Raw genomic sequence first — 26543 nt, 5'->3', positions numbered from 1 at the left:
TACAGAGAGATACCATAAAACTATGCACCATAGGGACCCCTGTACTAAGCACAATTCAGCAGGGAACAGCCCCCTAAGTTTGCCCCAAGCCTGTACAGAGAGAATTTTGTATTGGGGGGTGCCGGGAGTTGCCATACAACTGACATAGTATAAAGCTCAGTCAATGCGATTCTGTAGGGGCCACTATAAGCCCAACACTACAGCTGGCTGCTTGGAAGAGACTGCTGCACAAACTGCCCGCTCTCCCCCGGGCCCCAGTAGGGCCAGCAGATGGCAGTCAGTATGGCAGCTCCTGCTGTATCGGTTGCTGCTTTATAAGCACAAACTCGGCCCTGGAGGAAGCGCTGTTACTCACAGGATGGGTGCAGTTGCGGCGGTGCCCGGCAGGTGGCGCTGGTCAGTGCCGGGCCGCTCTCTCCCTTCCCTGTCAGTGTGGGCGGCGCTCTGTGCCTGGCGGCTCCGCTCAGTGGCTGTGAGTGGCTCCTGGATCCCTGGTGCCGGTTGGCAGTGAGTCAGTGACAGTCAGTGAGAGTCAGTAACCGGTACCGGAGCCGCACAGGTGTGAGGGAAGCAGCGCTATGGGTAAGTGTGAGCCCCGGGGGGGGGCAGGAGTGGGGTATGTGGGGCTAAAGGGGAAGAGGGGGGGAATTGGGGGGAAAGGGAAGACGTTGTCCCAGGAACTTACTGACCAACTCACCTCTGTGTAATGTATATCCCTCCCCCATATATATATATATACTCATATTCCTCCCCCATATATATATACTCATATCCCTCCGCCTGGCATTATATATATATAACCTCATATCCCTCCCCCATATATATATATAACTCATATGTGCCCTCCCCCATATATATTATACTCATATCCCTCCCCCATATATATATATACTCATATCCCCTCCCCCATATATATATACTCATATCCCTCCCCCAATATATATAGTACTCATATCCTCCCCCATATATATATATATATACTCATATCCCTCCCCCATATATATATATATACTATATCCTCCCCATATATATATATATAACATCATATCCCTCCCCCATATATAAATATATACTCATATCCCTCCCCCATATATAATATATACACTCATATCCCTCCCCCATATATATATATATACTCATATCCCTCCCCCATATATATATATATACACTCATATCCCTCCCCCAGGTATAATTATATACTGCCAGTAGTCGCCGGCCGGCGCGAGGTATATATAGGTATATATACTCATATCCCTCCCCCATATATATATATATAATATACTCATATCGCCTCCCCATATAATATATATATATACTCATATCCCTCCCCCATATATATATATATACTCATATCCCTCCCCATATATATATATATATACTCATATCCCTCCCCATATAGAGTGAGTGATATATATACTCATATCCCTCCCCCATATATATATATATATATACTCATATCCCTCCCCAATATATATATATATACTCATATCCCTCCCCCATATATATATATATACTCATATCCTCCCCCATGTATATATATATATATACTCATATCCCTCCCCCATATATATTATATATATAGTATATACTGCGGACATATCCCTCCCCCATATAATATATATATTATACTCATATCCCTCCCCATATATGAGTATATATTACTCATATCCCTCCCCCATAATATATATATATACTCATATCCCTTCCCCCATATATATATATACTCATATCCCTCCCCCATATATATATATATATATATATACTCATATCCCTCCCCCAGGGTATATATATATATATTATTATACTCATATCCCTCCCCCATATATATATATACTCATATCCCTCCCCCATATATATATATATATACTCATATCCCTCCCCCATATAATATATATATATACTCATATCCCTCCCCCATATATATATATATATAACTCATATCCCTCCCCCATAGTATATATTAATACTCATGAGTGCGCGTGCGCGCGCGCGATATATATATATATACTCATATCCCTCCCGCGCGCGATAAATATATATACTCATATCCCTCCCCCCCATATATATATATACTCATATCCCTCCCCCATATAAGTATATATATTATTACTCATATCCTCCCCCATATATATATATACTCATATCCCTCCCCCATAACTCATTCCCTCCCCCAATGAGTGAGTATATATATATATACTCATATCCCTCCCCCGCGAGGGTGGATATATATATACTCATATCCCTCCCCCAATATATAAATACTCATATCCCTCCCCCATGATATATATATATAGTATACTCATATCCCTCCCCCATATATATATATACTCATATCCCTCCCCCATATATATATATACTCATATCCCATCCCCGTATATATATATATACTCATATCCCCTTCCCCCATATATATATATACTCATATCCCTCCCCCATATATATAGTATACTCATATCCCTCCCCCATATATATATATACTCATATCCCTCCCCCATATATATATATACTCATATCCCTCCCGCCATATATATATATATACTCATATCCCTCCCCCATATATATATATATATATACTCATATCCCTCCCCTATATATATATATATACTCATATCCCTCCCCCATATATATATATATACTCATATCCTCCCCCATATATATATATATACTCATATCCCTCCCCCATATATATATATACTCATATCCCTTCCCCCTATTAGTATATATTATATATCCCTTCCCCCATATATAATATACTCATATCCCTCCCCCATATATATATATACTCATATCCCTCCCCCATATATATATATACTCATATCCCTCCCCCATATAATATATATATACTCATATCCCTCCCCATATTATATATATACTCATATCCCTCCCCCATATATAATATTATTACTCATATCCCTCCCCCATATATATATACTCATATCCCTCCCCCATATATATAATATACTCATATCCCTCCCCTATATATTATATACTCATATCCCTCCCCCATATATATATATATACTCATATCCCTCCCCCAATATATATATATATACTCATATCCCTCCCCCATATATATATATACTCATATCCTCCCCCATATTAATATATTATATATACTCATATCCCTCCCCATATATATATATATATACTCATATCCCTCCCCATATATATATATACTCATATCCCTCCCCCATATATAGTATATATATTACTCATATCCCTCCCCCATATATATATATATACTCATATCCCTCCCCCATATATATATATATATATTACTCATATCCCTCCCCCATATATATATATACTCATATCCCTCCCCCATATATATATATATATACTCATATCCCTCCCCCATATATACTCATATCCCTCCCCCATATATATATATATATACTCATATCCCTCCCCCATTTATATATATATATATTATATACTCATATCCCTCCCCCATATATATATATACTCATATCCCTCCCCCATATATATATATATACTCATATCCCTCCCCCATATATATACTCATATCCCTCCCCCATATATATATATATAATATACTCATATCCCTCCCCCATATATATATATACATACTCATATCCCTCCCCCATATATATATATATATACTCATATCCCTCCCCCATATATATATATATATACTCATATCCCTCCCCCATATATATATATATATATTACTCATATCCTCCCCCAATATATATATATACTCATATCCCTCCCCCCATATATATATATATACTCATATCCCTCCCCCATATATATATATACTCATATCCCTCCCCATATATATATTATACCATATCCCTCCCCCATGTATATATATATATATATACTCATATCCCTCCCCATATATATATAATAATACTCATATCCCTCCCATTATATATATTATATACTCATATCCCTCCCCCATATATATATATATTACTCATATCCCTCCCCATATATATATATATATATATATATACTCATATCCCTCCCCCAATATATATATATACTCATATCCCTCCCCCATATATATATATACTCATATCCTCCCCCATGTATATATATATATATACTCATACACTCATATCCCTCCCCCATATATATATATACTCATATCCCTCCCCATATATATATATATACTCATATCCCTCCCCCATGTATATATATATATATATATACTCATATCCCTCCCCCAATATATATATATATATACTCATATCCCTCCCCCCATATATATATATATATACTCATATCCCTCCCCCATATATATATATACTCATATCCCTCCCCCATATATATATATATATATGATATCATATCCCTCCCCCATATATATATATATATATATATATATACTCATATCCCTCCCCCATATATATATATATACTCATATCCCTCCCCCATATATATATATTACTCATATCCCTCCCCTGTTATATATATATATATACTCATATCCCTCCCCCATATATATATATACTCATATCCCTCCCCCATATATATATATACTCATATCCCTCCCCCATATATATATATATATATATACTTCATATCCCTCCCCATATATATATATATACTCATATCCCTCCCCATATATATATATATATATATACTCATATCCCTCCCCATAGTATATATATCTCATATCCCTCCCCATATATATATATATATACTCATATCCCTCCCCATATATATATATATACTCATATCCCTCCCCCATATATATATATACTCATATCCCTCCCCATATATATATATATACTCATATCCCTCCCCATATATATATATATATACTCATATCCCTCCCCATATATATATATATACTCATATCCCTCCCCCATATATATATATATACTCATATCCCTCCCCATATATATATATATACTCATATCCCCCCCATATATATATATACTCATATCCCTCCCATATATATATATACTCATATCCCTCCCCATATATATATATATATACTCATATTCCCTCCCCCATATATAATATATACTCATATCCCTCCCCCATATATATATATATATACTCATATCCCTCCCCCATATATATATATATATACTCATATCCCTCCCCATATATATATATACTCATATCCTCCCCATATATATATATACTCATATCCCTCCCCCATATATATATATATATACTCATATCCCTCCCCATATATATATATATACTCATATCCCTCCCCCATATATATATATACTCATATCCCTCCCCATATATATATATATACTCATATCCCTCCCCCATATATATATATATACTCATATCCCTCCCCCATATATATATATACTCATATCCCTCCCCCATATATATATATACTCATATCCCTCCCTGTACCCTCCGACAGATAGATTTCTCCCTGCCAGTTTGTACCCCCTGTGCCTCCCTCTGTGGGGGGGGGGGGGGTATATACCCGTTATTACCCCATGTGGGGGCATATAAATCAGATATGGGGGAGGAGTGAGGCAGAGGAGTCACATGACACATTCCCACCCCAGTGGGGGGCACTTATTGGGGCACCAGCGCAGTAACCTCCTGTCTCTCTCTCTCTCGCAGCAGTCAGTACGGGCATCTCCCTGGCACTCTCCTCCCTGGTGTCTCTCCTGCTCTTCGCTGGGATGCAGATGTACAGCCGGCAACTGGCCTCCTCCGAGTGGCTCACTATCCTGGGGGGGCTGCTGGGCTCCGGCATCTTCTTCTTCTCCCTCACGGTATCCTTCTGTGCCCCCCACTAGCATGGCACCCCTGGGGTAACCAGCCCCCCAATACAGGGCATGTATAATAGAATGGAACTGTGGGACTATTTCCCCGCTACGTATCCTGCAGCCGCGGGTACAATGGGCACACTGTGTGTTCTATACATTGTGCCAGCGGGGGGGGGAGGGGGGCAGCGTCACTAGCATGGCACCCCTGGGGTAACCAACCCTCCAATACAGGGCATGTATAATAGAATGGAACTGTGGGACTATTTCCCCGCTACATATCCTGCAGCCGCGGGTACAATGGGCACACTGTGTGTTCTATACATTGTGCCAGCGGGGGGGGGAGGGGGGCAGCGTCACTAGCATGGCACCTCTGGGGTAACCAACCCCCCAATACACGGCATGTATAATAGAATGGAACTGTGGGACTATTTCCCCGCTACATATCCTGCAGCCGCGGGTACAATGGGCACACTGTGTGTTCTATACATTGTGCCAGCGGGGGGGGGGAGGGGGGCAGCGTCACTAGCATGGCACCCCTGGGGTAACCAACCCCCCAATACAGGGGCATGTATAATAGAATGGAACTGTGGGACTATTTCCCCGCTACGTATCCTGCAGCCGCGGGTACAATGGGCACACTGTGTGTTCTATACATTGTGCCAGCGGGGGGGGGGGGGCAGCGTCACTAGCATGGCACCCCTGGGGTAACCAGCCCCCCAATACAGGGCATGTATAATAGAATGGAACTGTGGGACTATTTCCCCGCTACGTATCCTGCAGCCGCGGGTACAATGGGCACACTGTGTGTTCTATACATTGTGCCAGCGGGGGGGGGGGGCAGCGTCACTAGCATGGCACCCCTGGGGTAACCAGCCCCCCAATACAGGGCATGTATAATAGAATGGAACTGTGGGACTATTTCCCCGCTACGTATCCTGCAGCCGCGGGTACAATGGGCACACTGTGTGTTCTATACATTGTGCCAGCGGGGGGGGGGGGCAGCGTCACTAGCATGGCACCCCTGGGGTAACCAGCCCCCCAATACAGGGCATGTATAATAGAATGTAACTGTGGGACTATTTCCCCGCTACATATCCTGCAGCCGCGGGTACAATGGGCACACTGTGAGTTCTATACATTGTGCCAGCGGGGGGGGGGGGGGGCCAGCGTCACTAGCATGGCACCCCTGGGGTAACCAGCCCCCCAATACAGGGCATTTCCCCACTACGTATCCTGCAGCCGCTCATTCATTGGCCCTTAACTCCAAGCTCAGGCCTTCAGTAACCTGGAGAATGTGGTGTTTGGGAAGGGCTTCCAGGCCAAGATCTTCCCCGAGGGTAAGTACCCCCCCACGTGCCCCTACTGCCCCCCCCCCCCCCGCCTGCCCCCCATGCTGTAACCTGTCTCTTCTCCCTGCAGTTGCCGTCTGCCTGTTCATTGCGCTCTTTGCCTCCGGACTGGTGCACAGGGTGTGCGTGACCACCTGGTGAGTATAATGCCCTGGCACTGGGGTAAGTGCCCTATTTGCCCCACACTGACCCCCCTCCCTCTCTCTCCTGCTTCCAACAGCTTCATCTTCTCCCTGGTGGATCTGTACTATGTGAACAAGATCTCCTCCAGCCTCTACCAGAGCGTGCAGCCGGCAGTTACCCCAGGCAAGGTGGCAGGGAAGGGCAAGAAGAGGAGCTGATCTGTATGTGCCCCCCCTGGTGCCCAAGGGCAAAGGGACCCCATGTACATTCCATTCTGCCAAAATAAACCCATTCTTTGTACCCATGGTCCTCTTGCCTCTTCTTCTACTGGGGGGGCCGCCTACTGGGCGTGGCTCAGCCCTGAGGTTCCCCTCCCATCCATCCTACCCATGGTGCCTGTGACGCAGAGCTTGCACTCACCTCCCAATACCCACATTAGTACTGTCTCTATAGCTGCAATCATTTCTGTCACCACTTGGGGGCAGCGCCGTTACAGGCAAAGCCTTCCTGCCCAGTTTGTATATCACTAGGGAATGGGGCAGTCGCCACAAGCTGGCCAGGGGGCGGGGGGCATGTAGCGATGGGTAAATGGGGTAAATAGAACTACAGGAAAAGGGGCAATGAAAGAGAATAGTGAGTGAAATAGAGAGAGATTAATGGGATCTATATAGTAAGTATATCTCTATGTGTAACTTATACAGAGCTACAAGGGGACGCAGCGCTGTACAGTCTTACAGTTACACAGCTACACACAGGGAGGTGTGGGGGTATGGCGGGTAGGTGTGTAGGAGGTGGGGATACGGCGGGTGGGTGTGTAGGAGAGGGGGATACGGCGGGTGGGTTTGTAGGACAGTTATACAGGGTACAGGGCTGTATGGGGCAGCCAGCTGGGGGGGGGGGGAAGCACAAACATGAAGGGTAACTCACAGGGGCAATGTCACTATATCCAGGGAACAGGCTGCCGAGCCTTCTGCCGTTACTAGTTACTCACTAGTTAGGGGGAGATTAGGGGAGCCCCTGATATCCTGTCAGAGAGAGAGAGAGAGAGTTTGGGGGAGCCCCTGATATCCTGTCAGAGAGAGAGAGTTTGGGGGAGCCCCTGATATCCTGTCAGAGAGAGAGAGTTTGGGGGAGCCCCTGATATCCTGTCAGAGAGAGAGAGAGAGAGAGTTTGGGGGAGCCCCTGGATATCCTGTCAGAGAGAGAGAGAGAGAGTTTGGGGGAGCCCCCTGATATCCTGTCAGAGAGAGAGAGTTTGGGGGAGCCCCTGATATCCTGTCAGAGAGAGAGAGAGAGGTTTGGGGAGCCCCTGATATCCTGTCAGAGAGAGAGAGAGAGAGAGTTTGGGGGAGCCCTGATATCTGTCAGAGAGAGAGAGAGAGAGAGTTTGGGGGAGCCCCTGATATCCTGTCAGAGAGAGAGAGAGAGAGTTTGGGGAGCCCCTGATATCCTGTCAGAGAGAGAGAGAGAGTTTGGGGGAGCCCCTGATATCCTGTCAGAGAGAGAGAGAGAGTTTGGGGGAGCCCCTGATATCCTGTCAGAGAGAGAGAGAGAGTTTGGGGGAGCCCCTGATATCCTGTCAGAGAGAGAGAGAGAGAGTTTGGGGGAGCCCCTGATATCCTGTCAGAGAGAGAGAGAGAGAGAGTTTGGGGGAGCCCCTGATATCCTGTCAGAGAGAGAGAGAGAGAGAGTTTGGGGGAGCCCCTGATATCCTGTCAGAGAGAGAGAGAGAGTTTGGGGGAGCCCCTGATATCCTGTCAGAGAGAGAGAGAGAGAGTTTGGGGGAGCCCCTGATATCCTGTCAGAGAGAGAGAGTTTGGGGGAGCCCCTGATATCCTGTCAGAGAGAGAGAGAGTTTGGGGGAGCCCCTGAGACACGGGGGGACTTTAGACACACGGGGTGTAGTACAAAGAGGGTTAAACTGAACGGGAGATTCTGCTCAGAGTCTGTGGGACTGATTGGATCTGATCTTGTCACATGACAGCACAAGGTTCTGTAGCATCTGGGCCAATCTGATCCCCAAATGATATTCCGACAGTGTATATACCATTCCTAGGAACTCAGGGATAGGCTGCTGGGCCCAGGAGCTTGCACTTCTTGCTGAGTATCAGACACATGGCACAGCCTCCCAGCGCTGCTGGTACATACCGACACTGGGTGACCTCCCACCCACCAACTGGGATAACACAGCCAAGCATGGCTGGCAACCAATCAGGCACATCGGGCTACAGGCATGCAGGGTGGCGCTTGGTATGAGGAATATTTGTGGGAGCCACAAATAGAATTGCCCCAAGCAGGAGCCACAAATAGAATTGCCCCAAGCAGGGCTAAAAATAAGTGTTACGGGCACTAGGGCTGCGGTACTTGTGTCTATGGGGTCAGCCGACCCCTTCCTCAACCCGTGTCATACAGGGAGGCACCACTAGGTGGCGCCATAAAGCCTCGCACTGTGAGCTACAGAGGCACTGAGCCGGGAAACAGGGTGCCTTCACTCATACTCTTGTACTCAAGGGTTAATATGTCCGGCAGCCCCTGGGGTGCAGTGCTGTAAGGGTTAATAGGTCCGGCAGCCCCTGGGGTGCAGTGCTGTAAGGGTTAATATGTCCGGCAGCCCCTGGGGTGCAGTGCTGTAAGGGTTAATATGTCCGGCAGCCCCTGGGGTGCAGTGCTGTAAGGGTTAATAGGTCCGGCAGCCCCTGGGGTGCAGTGCTGTAAGGGTTAATAGGTCCGGCAGCCCCTGAGGTGCAGTGCTGTAAGGGTTAATAGGTCCGGCAGCCCCTGGGGTGCAGTGCTGTAAGGGTTAATAGGTCCGGCAGCCCCTGGGGTGCAGTGCTGTAAGGGTTAATAGGTCCGGCAGCCCCTGGGGTGCAGTGCTGTAAGGGTTAATAGGTCCGGCAGCCCCTGGGGTGCAGTGCTGTAAGGGTTAATAGGTCCGGCAGCCCCTGGGGTGCAGTGCTGTAAGGGTTAATATGTGCGGCAGCCCCTGGGGTGCAGTGGGGTGCAGTTGATGGTATATAGGACACTAAGGGTTAACAGGCTCTGAGGCAGTTGGGGTGCCCCCTGTAATGGGTTGGCCACTGAGCTTGCACTCTGCCAGTGAGCCCTTCTGGTATAGTGGCTACAGGAAGCCCCCCTGCCCCTTCCATATGAGCAGTAAGTGCCTCTCCTGTAGCCCATACCCCATGTGGGGGCGGCCCCCCCCCCCTAAGCTGCTGAGAGGGGCACCGGGGGTCACAGCCCCAGTCTGGGGCAATTAGCCACATTCCTCACTAGCCTCAATGGGATTAGCTGGGGGCGGGGCTTACAGGCATCACCATGTGACCCCAGCCTCTGCGGGGAGTATCTCACTCCCTGAGGGGAGGGGCAATATAATAGTCAGCTCTTCAGCCAGGGATATGTTAGATTCAGGGAGCAGTCATGTGACTCTGTGGCACTGCCGCCTGATTGGTTGTTGGGCAGTTTAGCCCAGTGTGAGACCAGAGTGGCCAATGATCTGTTGCTTTGGCTACTGGGTAGCAAGGCATGGCTGTGTAGCCCTCCCATCCTCACAGACTCTAACTACAACTCCCAGCATCCTCTAACATCCATACACACATGATTAAAGCACCAATTGCTCCTCAGAACCCGATGTTACCGGGCAGATTACGGGGTGCCAGCAACCGAGTAATGTATATTCCTCATTCCCACAACAGGGAAGTCCTGGGCTGCAGAGCTGGCACTCTTTTTGTTAGGGGAAGCCCTGGCGTGAGTAGCACTGGGCCGGGGAGCTGACACTCCTGCTGTGGGGGGGAAGCCCTGGCGTGAGTAGCGCTGGGCCGGGGAGCTGACACTCCTGCTGTGGGGGGGAAGCCGTGGCATGAGTAGCGCTGGGCCGGGGAGCTGACACTCCTGCTGTAGGGGGGGAAGCCCTGGCGTGAGTAGCGCTGGGCCGGGGAGCTGACACTCCTGCTGTAGGGGGGAAGCCCTGGCGTGAGTAGCGCTGGGGCCGGGGAGCTGACACTCCTGCTGTAGGGGGAAAGCCCTGGGCGTGAGTAGCGCTGGGCCGGGGAGCTGACACTCCTGCTGTAGGGGGGTGGCCCGGGCGTGAGTAGCGCTGGGCCGGGGAGCTGACACTCCTGCTGTAGGGGGGGAAGCCCTGGCGTGAGTAGCGCTGGGCCGGGGAGCTGACACTCTGCTGTGGGGGGGAAGCCCTGGCGTGAGTAGCGCTGGGCCGGGGAGCTGACACTCCTGCTTTGGGGGGGGGAAGGCCCTGTAGTGAGTAGCGCTGGGCCGGGGAGCTGACACTCCTGCTGTGGGGGGGAAGCCCTGGCGTGAGTAGCGCTGGCCGGGGAGCTGACACTCCTGCTTTGGGGGGGGGGGTGCCCTGGCGTGAGTAGCCTGGCCGGGGAGCTGACACTCCTGCTGTAGGGGGGAAGCCCTGGCGTGAGTAGCGCTGGGCCGGGGAGCTGACACTCCTGCTGTGGGGGGGGAAGCCCTGGCGTGAGTAGCGCTGGGCCGGGGAGCTGACACTCCTGCTGTGGGGGGGGAAGCCCTGGCGTGAGTAGCACTGGGCCGGGGAGCTGACACTCCTGCTGTAGGGGGGGAAGCCCTGGCGTGAGTAGCGCTGGGCCGGGGAGCTGACACTCCTGCTGTGGGGGGGGAAGCCCTGGCGTGAGTAGCGCTGGGCCGGGGAGCTGACACTCCTGCTGTGGGGGGGGAAGCCCTGGCGTGAGTAGCACTGGGCCGGGGAGCTGACACTCCTGCTGTAGGGGGGGAAGCCCTGGCGTGAGTAGCACTGGGCCGGGGAGCTGACACTCCTGCTGTGGGGGGGGAAAGCCCTGGCGTGAGTAGCGCTGGGCCGGGGAGCTGACACTCCTGCTGTGGGGGGGATGCCCTGGCGTGAGTAGCGCTGGGCCGGGGAGCTGACACTCCTGCTGTAAGGGGGGTGCCCTGGCGTGAGTAGCACTGGGCCGGGGAGCTGACACTCCTGCTGTAGGGGGGGAAGCCCTGGCGTGAGTAGCGCTGGGCCGGGGAGCTGACACTCCTGCTGTAGGGGGGAAGCCCTGGCGTGAGTAGCACTGGGCCGGGGAGCTGACATTCCTGCTGTAGGGGGGGAAGCCCTGGCGTGAGTAGCGCTGGGCCGGGGAGCTGACACTCCTGCTGTAGGGGGGGAAGCCCTGGCGTGAGTAGCACTGGGCCGGGGAGCTGACACTCCTGCTGTGGGGGGGTGCCCTGGCGTGAGTAGCGCTGGGCCGGGGAGCTGACACTCCTGCTGTGGGGGGGTGCCCTGGCGTGAGTAGCGCTGGGAGTCTCTCTCCCATGGAGCGGAGTTGGACAAACAGGAAGCACATGGGAAGTTGTGACCCCGCTGCCCGGGGCAATCACTCACTGGGACTCCTTATCTACTCCCCCTGCTCTGGGAAATAGAGTGGGAACTGGGGCAGCCGAGAAGTCCCAGTGGCTCGTGGGGGGCACTGACGTTAGGGAAGGGGGTGCGGCTTTCCTGGCTGACAAACACACACACTGGGTACCTAAGTGCCATGTCTGTGCCAGTCTGCCACCTACTTGCCCTTTATTCCCCATTGTGAGACAAGAGATGGACCTTCTGCCTCTGGGTCAGTCACACTGCCATTATTGGGGGGCACCAATTTCCTAATCTGCCCCCCCCCCTGTACTCAGCTGCCTGGCCCATGTTTGGCCCCCATGCAGATAGTGTTGCCGCCTGGAGCTTTACAGGTCTTGTTGGACTACAACTCCCATAATGCCCTAGTGGTGAGAGACTGGGGGAAGCAATTGTAGGGGTAACAGCTGGAGGGCTGCAGTTAGGGCAGTAAGGTGCATTTGCCCCACATGAAACGAAAGGGCTCCCTGTCCCCCTGCTATATGTGCAGCGTTGCTAGGGAACCCCAAAGTTAGTAACACATTCAGCATAACAATCCCCCCCCCGGCTTCCTGAGATGTGGAAAACAGGATCTGGTTGTTTGTACAGGAGAGGGAGAGCGGCCAATCAGGAAGCAGCTGCCTTCCTGCCAATGCATGGGAGAGAAGGGGCTGATGGGAGCCTTTATTGCCCTTGGGGGCCACAGTATATTCCCACCCAGGGGCCACAGTATATATAAGGGCTCACTGTGTATGGGGGGGCTGTATATTCCCACCCAGGGGCCACAGTATATATAAGGGCTCACTGTGTATGGGGGGCTGTGAGACCACCCAGGGGCCCCAGTATATATAAGGGCTCACTGTGTATGGGGGGGGCTGTATATTCCCACCCAGGGGCCACAGTATATATAAGGGCTCACTGTGTATGGGGGGGCTGTATATTCCCACCCAGGGGCCCCAGTATATATAAGGGCTCACTGTGTATGGGGGGCTGTATATTCCCACCCGGGGGCCACAGTATATATAAGGGCTCACTGTGTATGGGGGGGCTGTATATTCCCACCCGGGGGCCACAGTATATATAAGGGCTCACTGTGTATGGGGGGCTGTATATTCCCACCCGGGGGCCACAGTATATATAAGGGCTCACTGTGTATGGGGGGGGGCTGTATATTCCCACCCGGGGGCCACAGTATATATAAGGGCTCACTGTGTATGGGGGGGCTGTATATTCCCACCCAGGGGCCACAGTATATATAAGGGCTCACTGTGTATGGGGGGCTGTATATTCCCACCCGGGGGCCACAGTATATATAAGGGCTCACTGTGCATGGGGGCTGTATATTCCCACCCAGGGGCCACAGTATATATAAGGGCTCACTGTGTATGGGGGGCTGTATATTCCCACCCGGGGGCCCCAGTATATATAAGGGCTCACTGTGTATGGGGGGCTGTATATTCCCACCCGGGGGCCACAGTATATATAAGGGCTCACTGTGTATGGGGGGCTGTATATTCCCACCCGGGGGGCCACAGTATATATAAGGGCTCACTGTGTATGGGGGGGCTGTGAGACCACCCGGGGGCCACAGTATATATAAGGGCTCACTGTGTATGGGGGGCTGTGAGACCACCCAGGGGCCACAGTATATATAAGGGCTCACTGTGTATGGGGGGGGGGCTGTGAGACCACCCAGGGGCCACAGTATATATAAGGGCTCACTGTGTATGGGGGGCTGTATATTCCCACCCAGGGGCCACAGTATATATAAGGGCTCACTGTGTATGGGGGGGGGGGCTGTATATTCCCACCCGGGGGCCACAGTATATATAAGGGCTCACTGTGTATGGGGGGGGCTGTATATTCCCACCCAGGGGCCACAGTATATATAAGGGCTCACTATGTATGGGGGGCTGTATATTCCCACCCAGGGGCCCCAGTATATATAAGGGCTCACTGTGTATGGGGGGCTGTATATTCCCACCCAGGGGCCACAGTATATATAAGGGCTCACTGTGTATGGGGGGGGCTGTATATTCCCACCCAGGGGCCACAGTATATATAAGGGCTCACTGTGTATGGGGGGCTGTATATTCCCACCCAGGGGCCCCAGTATATATAAGGGCTCACTGTGTATGGGGGGCTGTATATTCCCACCCAGGGGCCCCAGTATATATAAGGGCTCACTGTGTATGGGGGGGCTGTATATTCCCACCCGGGGGCCACAGTATATATAAGGGCTCACTGTGTATGGGGGGCTGTATATTCCCACCCAGGGGCCACAGTATATATAAGGGCTCACTGTGTATGGGGGGCTGTATATTCCCACCCGGGGGCCACAGTATATATAAGGGCTCACTGTGTATGGGGGGGCTGTATATTCCCACCCAGGGGCCACAGTTTATATAAGGGCTCACTGTGTATGGGGGGGGCTGTATATTCCCACCCGGGGGCCACAGTATATATAAGGGCTCACTGTGTATGGGGGGGCTGTATATTCCCACCCAGGGGCCCCAGTATATATAAGGGCTCACTGTGTATGGGGGGGGGGCTGTATATTCCCACCCGGGGGCCACAGTATATATAAGGGCTCACTGTGTATGGGGGGGCTGTATATTCCCACCCAGGGGCCACAGTATATATAAGGGCTCACTGTGTATGGGGGGCTGTATATTCCCACCCGGGGGCCACAGTATATATAAGGGCTCACTGTGTATGGGGGGGCTGTATATTCCCACCCAGGGGCCACAGTATATATAAGGGCTCACTGTGTATGGGGGGCTGTATATTCCCACCCAGGGGCCACAGTATATATAAGGGCTCACTGTGTATGGGGGGCTGTATATTCCCACCCAGGGGCCCCAGTATATATAAGGGCTCACTGTGTATGGGGGGCTGTATATTCCCACCCAGGGGCCACAGTATATATAAGGGCTCACTGTGTATGGGGGGCTGTATATTCCCACCCAGGGGCCCCAGTATATATAAGGGCTCACTGTGTATGGGGGGCTGTATATTCCCACCCGGGGGCCCCAGTATATATAAGGGCTCACTGTGTATGGGGGGGGCTGTATATTCCCACCCAGGGGCCCCAGTATATATAAGGGCTCACTGTGTATGGGGGGGGCTGTATATTCCCACCCAGGGGCCACAGTATATATAAGGGCTCACTGTGTATGGGGGGCTGTATATTCCCACCCAGGGGCCACAGTATATATAAGGGCTCACTGTGTATGGGGGGCTGTATATTCCCACCCAGGGGCCACAGTATATATAAGGGCTCACTGTGTATGGGGGGCTGTATATTCCCACCCAGGGGCCACAGTATATATAAGGGCTCACTGTGTATGGGGGGCTGTATATTCCCACCCAGGGGCCCCAGTATATATAAGGGCTCACTGTGTATGGGGGGCTGTATATTCCCACCCAGGGGCCACAGTATATATAAGGGCTCACTGTGTATGGGGGGCTGTGAGACCACCCGGGGGCCACAGTATATATAAGGGCTCACTGTGTATGGGGGGGCTGTATATTCCCACCCGGGGGCCACAGTATATATAAGGGCTCACTGTGTATGGGGGGCTGTATATTCCCACCCAGGGGCCACAGTATATATAAGGGCTCACTGTGTATGGGGGGCTGTGAGACCACCCGGGGGCCCCAGTATATATAAGGGCTCACTGTGTATGGGGGGCTGTATATTCCCACCCGGGGGCCACAGTATATATAAGGGCTCACTGTGTATGGGGGGCTGTATATTCCCACCCAGGGGCCACAGTATATATAAGGGCTCACTGTGTATGGGGGGGCTGTATATTCCCACCCAGGGGCCCCAGTATATATAAGGGCTCACTGTGTATGGGGGGCTGTATATTCCCACCCGGGGGCCACAGTATATATAAGGGCTCACTGTGTATGGGGGGGGGCTGTATATTCCCACCCGGGGGCCACAGTATATATAAGGGCTCACTGTGTATGGGGGGGGCTGTATATTCCCACCCAGGGGCCACAGTATATATAAGGGCTCACTGTGTATGGGGGGGCTGTATATTCCCACCCAGGGGCCCCAGTATATATAAGGGCTCACTGTGTATGGGGGGCTGTATATTCCCACCCAGGGGCCACAGTATATATAAGGGCTCACTGTGTATGGGGGGGCTGTATATTCCCACCCAGGGGCCCCAGTATATATAAGGGCTCACTGTGTATGGGGGGCTGTATATTCCCACCCAGGGGCCACAGTATATATAAGGGCTCACTGTGTATGGGGGGGCTGTATATTCCCACCCAGGGGCCCCAGTATATATAGGGCTCACTGTGTATGGGGGGCTGTATATTCCCACCCAGGGGCCACAGTATATATAGGGCTCACTGTGTATGGGGGGCTGTATATTCCCACCCAGGGGCCACAGTATATATAAGGGCTCACTGTGTATGGGGGGCTGTATATTCCCACCCAGGGCCACAGTATATAAGGCTCACTGTGTATGGGGGCGTATATTCCACCAGGGGCCCATATATAAGGGCTCACTGTGTATGGGGGGGCTGTATATTCCCACCCAGGGGCCACAGTATATATAAGGGCTCACTGTGTATGGGGGGCTGTATATTCCCACCCAGGGGCCACAGTATATATAAGGGCTCACTGTGTATGGGGGGGCTGTATATTCCCACCCAGGGGCCACAGTATATATAAGGGCTCACTGTGTATGGGGGGGCTGTATATTCCCACCCGGGGGCCACAGTATATATAAGGGCTCACTGTGTATGGGGGGCTGTATATTCCCACCCAGGGGCCCCAGTATATATAAGGGCTCACTGTGTATGGGGGGGCTGTATATTCCCACCCGGGGCCACAGTATATATAAGGGCTCACTGTGTATGGGGGGGGCTGTATATTCCCACCCAGGGGCCACAGTATATATAAGGGCTCACTGTGTATGGGGGGGCTGTATATTCCCACCCAGGGGCCCCAGTATATATAAGGGCTCACTGTGTATGGGGGGGCTGTATATTCCCACCCAGGGCCACAGTATATATAAGGGCTCACTGTGTATGGGGGGCTGTATATTCCCACCCAGGGGCCCCAGTATATATAAGGGCTCACTGTGTATGGGGGGGCTGTATATTCCCACCCAGGGGCCCCAGTATATATAAGGGCTCACTGTGTATGGGGGGGCTGTATATTCCCACCCAGGGGCCACAGTATATATAAGGGCTCACTGTGTATGGGGGGGCTGTATATTCCCACCCAGGGGCCACAGTATATATAAGGGCTCACTGTGTATGGGGGGCTGTATATTCCCACCCAGGGGCCCCAGTATATATAAGGGCTCACTGTGTATGGGGGGCTGTATATTCCCACCCAGGGGCCCCAGTATATATAAGGGCTCCTGTGTATGGGGGGCTGTATATTCCACCCAGAGGGCCACAGTATATATAAGGGCTCACTGTGTATGGGGGGGCTGTATATTCCCACCCGGGGGCCACAGTATATATAAGGGCTCACTGTGTATGGGGGTGCTGTATATTCCCACCCGGGGGCCACAGTATATATAAGGGCTCACTGTGTATGGGGGCTGTATATTCCCACCCAGGGCCAAGTATATATCTAAGGGCTCACTGTGTATGGGGGGGCTGTATATTCCCACCCGGGGGCCACAGTATATATAAGGGCTCACTGTGTATGGGGGGCCTGTATATTCCCACTCCGGGGCCACAGTATATATAAGGGCTCACTGTGTATGGGGGGCTGTATATTCCCACCCAGGGGCCACAGTATATATAAGGGCTCACTGTGTATGGGGGGGCTGTATATTCCCACCCAGGGGCCACAGTATATATAAGGGCTCACTGTGTATGGGGGCTGTATATTCCCACCCGGGGCCACAGTATATATAAGGGCTCACTGTGTATGGGGGGCTGTATATTCCCACCCAGGGGCCACAGTATATATAAGGGCTCACTGTGTATGGGGGGCTGTATATTCCCACCCAGGGGCCACAGTATATATAAGGGCTCACTGTGTATGGGGGGCTGTATATTCCCACCCAGGGCCCCAGTATATATAAGGGCTCACTGTGTATGGGGGGGCTGTATATTCCCACCCAGGGGCCACAGTATATATAAGGGCTCACTGTGTATGGGGGGGCTGTATATTCCCACCCAGGGGCCACAGTATATATAAGGGCTCACTGTGTATGGGGGGCTGTATATTCCCACCCAGGGGCCACAGTATATATAAGGGCTCACTGTGTATGGGGGGCTGTATATTCCCACCCAGGGGCCCCAGTATATATAAGGGCTCACTGTGTATGGGGGGCTGTATATTCCCACCCAGGGGCCCAGTATATATAAGGGCTCACTGTGTATGGGGGGCTGTATATTCCCACCCAGGGGCCCCAGTATATATAAGGGCTCACTGTGTATGGGGGGCTGTATATTCCCACCCCAGGGGCCACAGTATATATAAGGGCTCACTGTGTATGGGGGGGCTGTATATTCCCACCCAGGGGCCACAGTATATATAAGGGCTCACTGTGTATGGGGGGCTGTATATTCCCACCCAGGGGCCACAGTATATATAAGGGCTCACTGTGTATGGGGGGCTGTATATTCCCACCCAGGGGCCACAGTATATATAAGGGCTCACTGTGTATGGGGGGCTGGAGACCACCCGGGGGCCCCAGTATATATAAGGGCTCACTGTGTATGGGGGGCTGTATATTCCCACCCGGGGGCCACAGTATATATAAGGGCTCACTGTGTATGGGGGGCTTGTATATTCCCACCCAGGGGCCACAGTATATATAAGGGCTCACTGTGTATGGGGGGCTGTATATTCCCACCCAGGGGCCCAGTATATATAAGGGCTCACTGTGTATGGGGGGGCTGTATATTCCCACCCGGGGGCCACAGTATATATAAGGGCTCACTGTGTATGGGGGGGCTGTATATTCCCACCCGGGGGCCACAGTATATATAAGGGCTCACTGTGTATGGGGGGGCTGTATATTCCCACCCAGGGGCCCACAGTATATATAAGGGCTCACTGTGTATGGGGGGGCTGTATATTCCCACCCAGGGGCCCCAGTATATATAAGGGCTCACTGTGTATGGGGGGGCTGTATATTCCCACCCAGGGGCCACAGTATATATAAGGGCTCACTGTGTATGGGGGGCTGTATATTCCCACCCAGGCCCCGTATATATAAGGGCTCACTGTGTATGGGGGGCGTATATTCCCACCCAGGGGCCCCAGTATATATAAGGGCTCACTGTGTAGGGGGGGCTGTATATTCCCACCCAGGGGGCCACAGTATATATAAGGGCTCACTGTGTATGGGGGGCTGTATATTCCCACCCAGGGGCCACAGTATATATAAGGGCTCACTGTGTATGGGGGGCTGTATATTCCCACCCAGGGGCCACAGTATATATAAGGGCTCACTGTGTATGGGGGCTGTATATTCCCACCAGGGGCCACAGTATATATAAGGGCTCACTGTGTATGGGGGGGCTGTATATTCCCACCCAGGGCCCCAGTATATATAAGGGCTCACTGTGTATGGGGGGGCTGTATATTCCCACCCGGGGCCACAGTATATATAAGGGCTCACTGTGTATGGGGGGGGCTGTATATTCCCACCCAGGGGCCACAGTATATATAAGGGCTCACTGTGTATGGGGGGCTGTATATTCCCACCCAGGGGCCCCAGTATATATAAGGGCTCACTGTGTATGGGGGGCTGTATATTCCCACCCAGGGGCCACAGTATATATAAGGGCTCACTGTGTATGGGGGCTGTATATTCCCACCCAGGGGCCCCAGTATATATAAGGGCTCACTGTGTATGGGGGGGCTGTATATTCCCACCCAGGGGCCCCAGTATATATAAGGGCTCACTGTGTATGGGGGGGGCTGTATATTCCCACCCAGGGGCCACAGTATATATAAGGGCTCACTGTGTATGGGGGCTGTATATTCCCACCCAGGGGCCCCAGTATATATAAGGGCTCACTGTGTATGGGGGGGGCTGTATATTCCCACCCAGGGGCCACAGTATATATAAGGGCTCACTGTGTATGGGGGGCTGTATATTCCCACCCAGGGGCCACAGTATATATAAGGGCTCACTGTGTATGGGGGGCTGTATATTCCCACCCAGGGGCCCCAGTATATATAAGGGCTCACTGTGTATGGGGGGCTGTATATTCCCACCCAGGGGCCACAGTATATATAAGGGCTCACTGTGTATGGGGGGCTGTATATTCCCACCCAGGGGCCACAGTATATATAAGGGCTCACTGTGTATGGGGGGGCTGTATATTCCCACCCGGGGGCCACAGTATATATAAGGGCTCACTGTGTATGGGGGGCTGTATATTCCCACCCAGGGGCCCCAGTATATATAAGGGCTCACTGTGTATGGGGGGGCTGTATATTCCCACCCGGGGGCCACAGTATATATAAGGGCTCACTGTGTATGGGGGGGGCTGTATATTCCCACCCAGGGGCCACAGTATATATAAGGGCTCACTGTGTATGGGGGGCTGTATATTCCCACCCAGGGGCCCCAGTATATATAAGGGCTCACTGTGTATGGGGGGGCTGTATATTCCCACCCAGGGGCCACAGTATATATAAGGGCTCACTGTGTATGGGGGCTGTATATTCCCACCCAGGGGCCCCAGTATATATAAGGGCTCACTGTGTATGGGGGGGCTGTATATTCCCACCCAGGGGCCCCAGTATATATAAGGGCTCACTGTGTATGGGGGGGGCTGTATATTCCCACCCAGGGGCCACAGTATATATAAGGGCTCACTGTGTATGGGGGGGCTGTATATTCCCACCCAGGGGCCACAGTATATATAAGGGCTCACTGTGTATGGGGGCTGTATATTCCCACCCAGGGGCCCCAGTATATATAAGGGCTCACTGTGTATGGGGGCTGTATATTCCCACCCAGGGGCCACAGTATATATAAGGGCTCACTGTGTATGGGGGGCTGTATATTCCCACCCAGGGGCCCCAGTATATATAAGGGCTCACTGTGTATGGGGGGCTGTATATTCCCACCCAGGGGCCCCAGTATATATAAGGGCTCACTGTGTATGGGGGGGGCTGTATATTCCCACCCAGGGGCCACAGTATATATAAGGGCTCACTGTGTATGGGGGGGGGCTGTGAGACCACCCAGGGGCCCCAGTATATATAAGGGCTCACTGTGTATGGGGGGGGGCTGTGAGACCACCCAGGGGCCCCAGTATATATAAGGGCTCACTGTGTATGGGGGGGGCTGTGAGACCACCCTGCTCCTGGGAGAGGACAAGGCTCACTCCCCTGTCAGTGCTCGGTGCACCCCCGCGTCCCGTTGCCTGATGGATGGGCCCAATGACAGATATGGGATTCTTACAATCAGAGCCCCCCCCCCGGCTGCCTAATGAGCCGTTCCACCTGCTGTATCCAGGCTCTGGAATGGCCCATGAGGGGCTTCCCTGGGGGGGGGGGCACAGGGGCCCGGGTCAGTTGTGGGAGGGGCAGGCTGGTGCCACACAGTAGCCATTACTAACGGCTCTGTAACAATACAGCATTGGGCCGGGGGAGGGCGCCACTGAGGGGCCCAGTTTATACAGGAGACGCTGCCCGTTGCTGAACGCTCAGTCAGGATGAAAGCAAACCGGCCTTCCTAGATTTTCCCCCCTATAATAACATCGTGCATCATTTTTACTGGGCAGGCAGGTAAAATACCGGCCAGGTGGCAACTCTATTCCCAACACTACTGCGAGGGGGATGCTGGGAGTTGTAGTCCACACTTTACAGTCCAGTAACGAGATGTACCTTTACTAGGGACACATAACAGAGAAGGGTCCAGCTTTAAGGCTAAGATACAATAACCAACCGGGGATAACAGTGGGTGGGGGTTCCGTTCCGGGGCTCACAGGTCAAATGTAACGCCTTCCTCTCTGCTTCCCGCGCATTCTCAGGCGCCTTTCCCCTCTCACTCACATACGCATGCGCACAGCGCTACCTGGCGTGGCTCTGCTCCATCTCCCATACTGCACCGCGCGCGTCAGTAACTAGCCAAGCGCATGCGCATTGTCCCGCTAGCAACATGGCGGCAGATAGCTTCAACTCCATCTCCCATGCTGCACCGCGCGCGTCCCTAACTAGCTCAGCGCGTTGTCCCGCTAACAACATGGCGGCAGATAGCTTCAACTCCATCTCCCATGCTGCACCGCGCGAGTCAGTAACTAGCCCAGCGCATTGTCCCGCTAGCAACATGGCGGCAGATAGCTTCAACTGCATCTCCCATGCTGCACCGCGCGAGTCAGTAACTAGCCCAGCGCATTGTCCCGCTAGCAACATGGCGGCAGATAGCTTCAACTCCATCTCCCATGTTGCACCGCGCGTTATGCTACGCCTATTCATCCTCGCCTGCACGTTTCTCCAAATGCTGCCGTGTATCTGCGAGCGGCGCTGAGTGATGAGGTAGAGGGGCGGGGCCAGCAGTGACATTTATAAAGGGAACAGGTAGGTACTGTTCCCGAAGTACCGGGATAGTATGGGAATAGCGGGGAAAGTACTGGGAGAGTATAGAACGGGAGTGTGGTACTAAGGGATTATGGGAGGGAGCAGGGGCTACTGGGGGATAACATAAAGGGACTGGCGGTACCGGGGGATTATGGGAAGGAGAGGGGTACTAGGGGATTATGGGAAGGAGAGGGGTAATGGGGGATTATGGGAAGGAGAGGGGTAATGGGGGATTATGGGAAGGAGAGGGGTACTGGGGGATTAATGGAAGGAGAGGGGTACTGGGGGATTATGGGAAGGAGCAGGAGTGGTGGGGGATTATGGGAAGGAGAGGGGTAATGGGGGATTATGGGAAGGAGAGGGGTACTGGGGGATTATGGGAAGGAGAGGGGTAATGGGGGATTATGGGAAGGAGAGGGGTACTGGGGGATTATGGGAAGGAGAGGGGTACTGGGGGATTATGGGAAGGAGAGGGGTACTGGGGGATTATGGGAAGGAGAGGGGTAATGGGGGATTATGGGAAGGAGAGGGGTACTGGGGGATTATGGGAAGGAGAGGGGTACTGGGGGATTATGGGAAGGAGAGGGGTACTGGGGGATTATGGGAAGGAGAGGGGTACTGGGGGATTATGGGAAGGAGAGGGGTACTGGGGGATTATGGGAAGGAGAGGGGTACTGGGGATTATGGGAAGGAGAGGGGTACTGGGGGATTATGGGAAGGAGCAGGAGTGGTGGGGGATTATGGGAAGGAGAGGGGTAATGGGGGATTATGGGAAGGAGAGGGGTACTGGGGGATTATGGGAAGGAGAGGGGTAATGGGGGATTATGGGAAGGAGAGGGGTACTGGGGGATTATGGGAAGGAGAGGGGTACTGGGGGATTAATGGAAGGAGAGGGGTACTGGGGGATTATGGGAAGGAGTGCTGGGGGATTATGGGAAGGAGAGGGGTACTGGGGGATTATGGGAAGGAGAGGGGTACTGGGGGATTATGGGAAGGAGCAGGAGTGGTGGGGGATTATGGGAAGGAGAGGGGTAATGGGGGATTATGGGAAGGAGAGGGGTACTGGGGGATTATGGGAAGGAGAGGGGTACTGGGGGATTATGGGAAGGAGAGGGGTACTGGGGGATTAATGGAAGGAGAGGGGTACTGGGGGATTATGGGAAGGAGAGGGGTACTGGGGGATTAATGGAAGGAGAGGGGTACTGGGGGATTATGGGAAGGAGAGGGGTACTGGGGGATTAATGGAAGGAGAGGGGTACTGGGGGATTATGGGAAGGAGTGCTGGGGGATTATGGGAAGGAGCTCTGGGGGTGCCTAACTAGTCCTACATAAGCAGGGGATGAGGGGCCCCGCTGCATTAAGTGTAAAGGTGTTGGGGAGCAGCATGGCTGTACCCACATTATTAGCTTGGTTGGGGGGCACTAACTTCACCCTGTGGGTAAGGGGCCAATATGCTGTAATGCCGGATCACATCATAAATAAAGGGGAGATCTCCAGTTCTGTTACCATAGTTACGTTTGCCTTATGTCCCCTTAGGTAGCCACATACCCCGGGACACGTTGGCTCCTGCGCTGGCACTGACATCCCACCATGACCAAGCTGGCAGAGTGGCTACTGGCACTGAGTGTCCTGGGGGCCGCCTGGGTTACCCTGAACTTTAACTTGCTGGGCTTGGATCTGCCCCCGCCCCTCCAGCAGCTCCTGTGGCCCCTGCCTGTTTATCTGCTGGTCGTGTTTGGCTGCTACTCTCTGGCCACCATTGGCTACCGCGTGGCAACCTTCAACGACTGCGAGGATGCGGCCCGGGAACTGCAGCAGCAAATCAGCGAGGCAAAGAGAGACTTGGCCCTGAAAGGCCTGAAATTCTGATTATTCCTCTGGGCACCGGCGCCCCCAGTACGGACCAACGTGGCACCCAATGGGCAGGGTTTCTCTGGCGCCCCCAGTACGGACCAACGTGGCACCCAATGGGCAGGGTTTCTCTGGCGCCCCCAGTACGGACCAACGTGGCACCCAATGGGCAGGGTTTCTCTGGCGCCCCCAGTACGGACCAACGTGGCACCCAATGGGCAGGGTTTCTCTGGCGCCCCCAGTACGGACCAACGTGGGACCCAATGGGCAGGGTTTCTCTGGCGCCCCCAGTACGGACCAACGTGGGACCCAATGGGCAGGGTTTCTCTAGTCTGATAAATAAAACTTCTGTTTATCTGATATGTGATACCTGTGTCTCTTATGGGCAAGTGCGGGGGCAACTTAGCTGCCCTGTGTTCCATAAAAGGTAGCCCACCCCTGATTGGCTATGTATTGCCCATGTGACTGTATTCCCGCCCCTCTCCCACCTACACAGAAAGTACCTCCCCCAGATACCCAGGGAACCCCCTGTACCTCCCCCAGATACCCAGGGAACCCATTGTACCTCCCCCAGATACCCAGGGAACCCCCTGTACCTCCCCCAGATACCCAGGGAACCCCCTGTACCTCCCCCAGATACCCAGGGAACCCATTGTACCTCCCCCAGATACCCAGGGAACCCCTGTACCTCCCCCAGATACCCAGGGAACCCCCTGTACCTCCCCAGATACCCAGGGAACCCATTGTACCTCCCCCAGATACCCAGGGAACCCCCTGTACCTCCCCCAGATACCCAGGGAACCCCCTGTACCTCCCCAGATACCCAGGGAACCCCTGTACCTCCCCCAGATACCCAGGGAACCCCTGTACCCCCCCCCCCCCCAGATACCCAGGGAACCCCTGTACCTCCCCCAGATACCCAGGGAACCCCCTGTACCCCCCCAGATACACAGGGAACCCCTGTACCTCCCCCAGATACCCAGGGAACCCCCTGTACCCCCCAGATACCCAGGGAACCCCCTGTACCTCCCTCAGATACCCAGGGAACCCCCTGTACCTCCCCCAGAGATACCCAGGGAACCCCCTGTACCTCCCCCAGAGATACCAGGGAACCCCCTGTACCTCCCCAGATACCCAGGGAACCCCCTGTACCTCCCCCAGATACCCAGGGAACCCCCTGTACCTCCCCCAGATACCCAGGGAACCCCTGTACCTCCCCAGATACCCAGGGAACCCCTGTACCTCCCCCAGATACCCACGAAACCCCCTGTACCTCCCCAGATACCCAGGGAACCCCCTGTATCTCCCCCAGATACCCACGGAACCCCCTGTACCTCCCCCAGTTACCCAGGGAACCCCCTGTACCTCCCCCAGATACCCACGGAACCCCCTGTATCTCCCCCAGATACCCAGGGAACCCTCTGTACCTCCCCCAGATACCCAGGGAACCCCCTGTACCTCCCCCAGATACCCAGGGAACCCCCTGTACCTCCCCCAGATACCCAGGGAACCCCCTGTACCTCCCCCAGATACCCAGGGAACCCCCTGTACCTCCCCCAGATACCCAGGGAACCCCCTGTATCTCCCCCAGATACCCACGG

General features: G+C 52.7%; 2 protein-coding genes across 2 annotated transcripts; both read left to right on the top strand.

Moving 5' to 3' along the window:
* The first annotated feature begins 480 nt into the window (after window positions 1–480).
* On the top strand, window positions 481–7495 carry krtcap2 (keratinocyte associated protein 2). Its single transcript, NM_001097402.1, has 5 exons — window positions 481–582; window positions 5575–5729; window positions 6997–7060; window positions 7143–7209; window positions 7293–7495. Exons 1-5 carry the CDS (start codon window positions 579–581, stop codon window positions 7411–7413), a joined length of 411 nt encoding a protein of 136 aa, NP_001090871.1. The 5' UTR covers window positions 481–578; the 3' UTR covers window positions 7414–7495.
* A 15561-nt stretch (window positions 7496–23056) lies between these two features.
* dpm3 (dolichyl-phosphate mannosyltransferase polypeptide 3) lies at window positions 23057–25302 on the top strand. Its single transcript, NM_001011061.1, is given in 2 exon segments — window positions 23057–23099; window positions 24626–25302. A coding segment is annotated over 1 exon segment (279 nt). The 5' UTR covers window positions 23057–23099; window positions 24626–24681; the 3' UTR covers window positions 24961–25302.
* The last annotated feature ends 1241 nt before the right edge of the window (window positions 25303–26543 follow it).

Source organism: Xenopus tropicalis, chromosome 8 (genome assembly GCF_000004195.4).
Source record: "Xenopus tropicalis strain Nigerian chromosome 8, UCB_Xtro_10.0, whole genome shotgun sequence".
Classification (NCBI taxonomy): domain Eukaryota; kingdom Metazoa; phylum Chordata; class Amphibia; order Anura; family Pipidae; genus Xenopus; species Xenopus tropicalis.
Note: the sequence above shows the minus strand (reverse complement) of the source record. Positions and strands in the feature narration are given on the sequence as shown.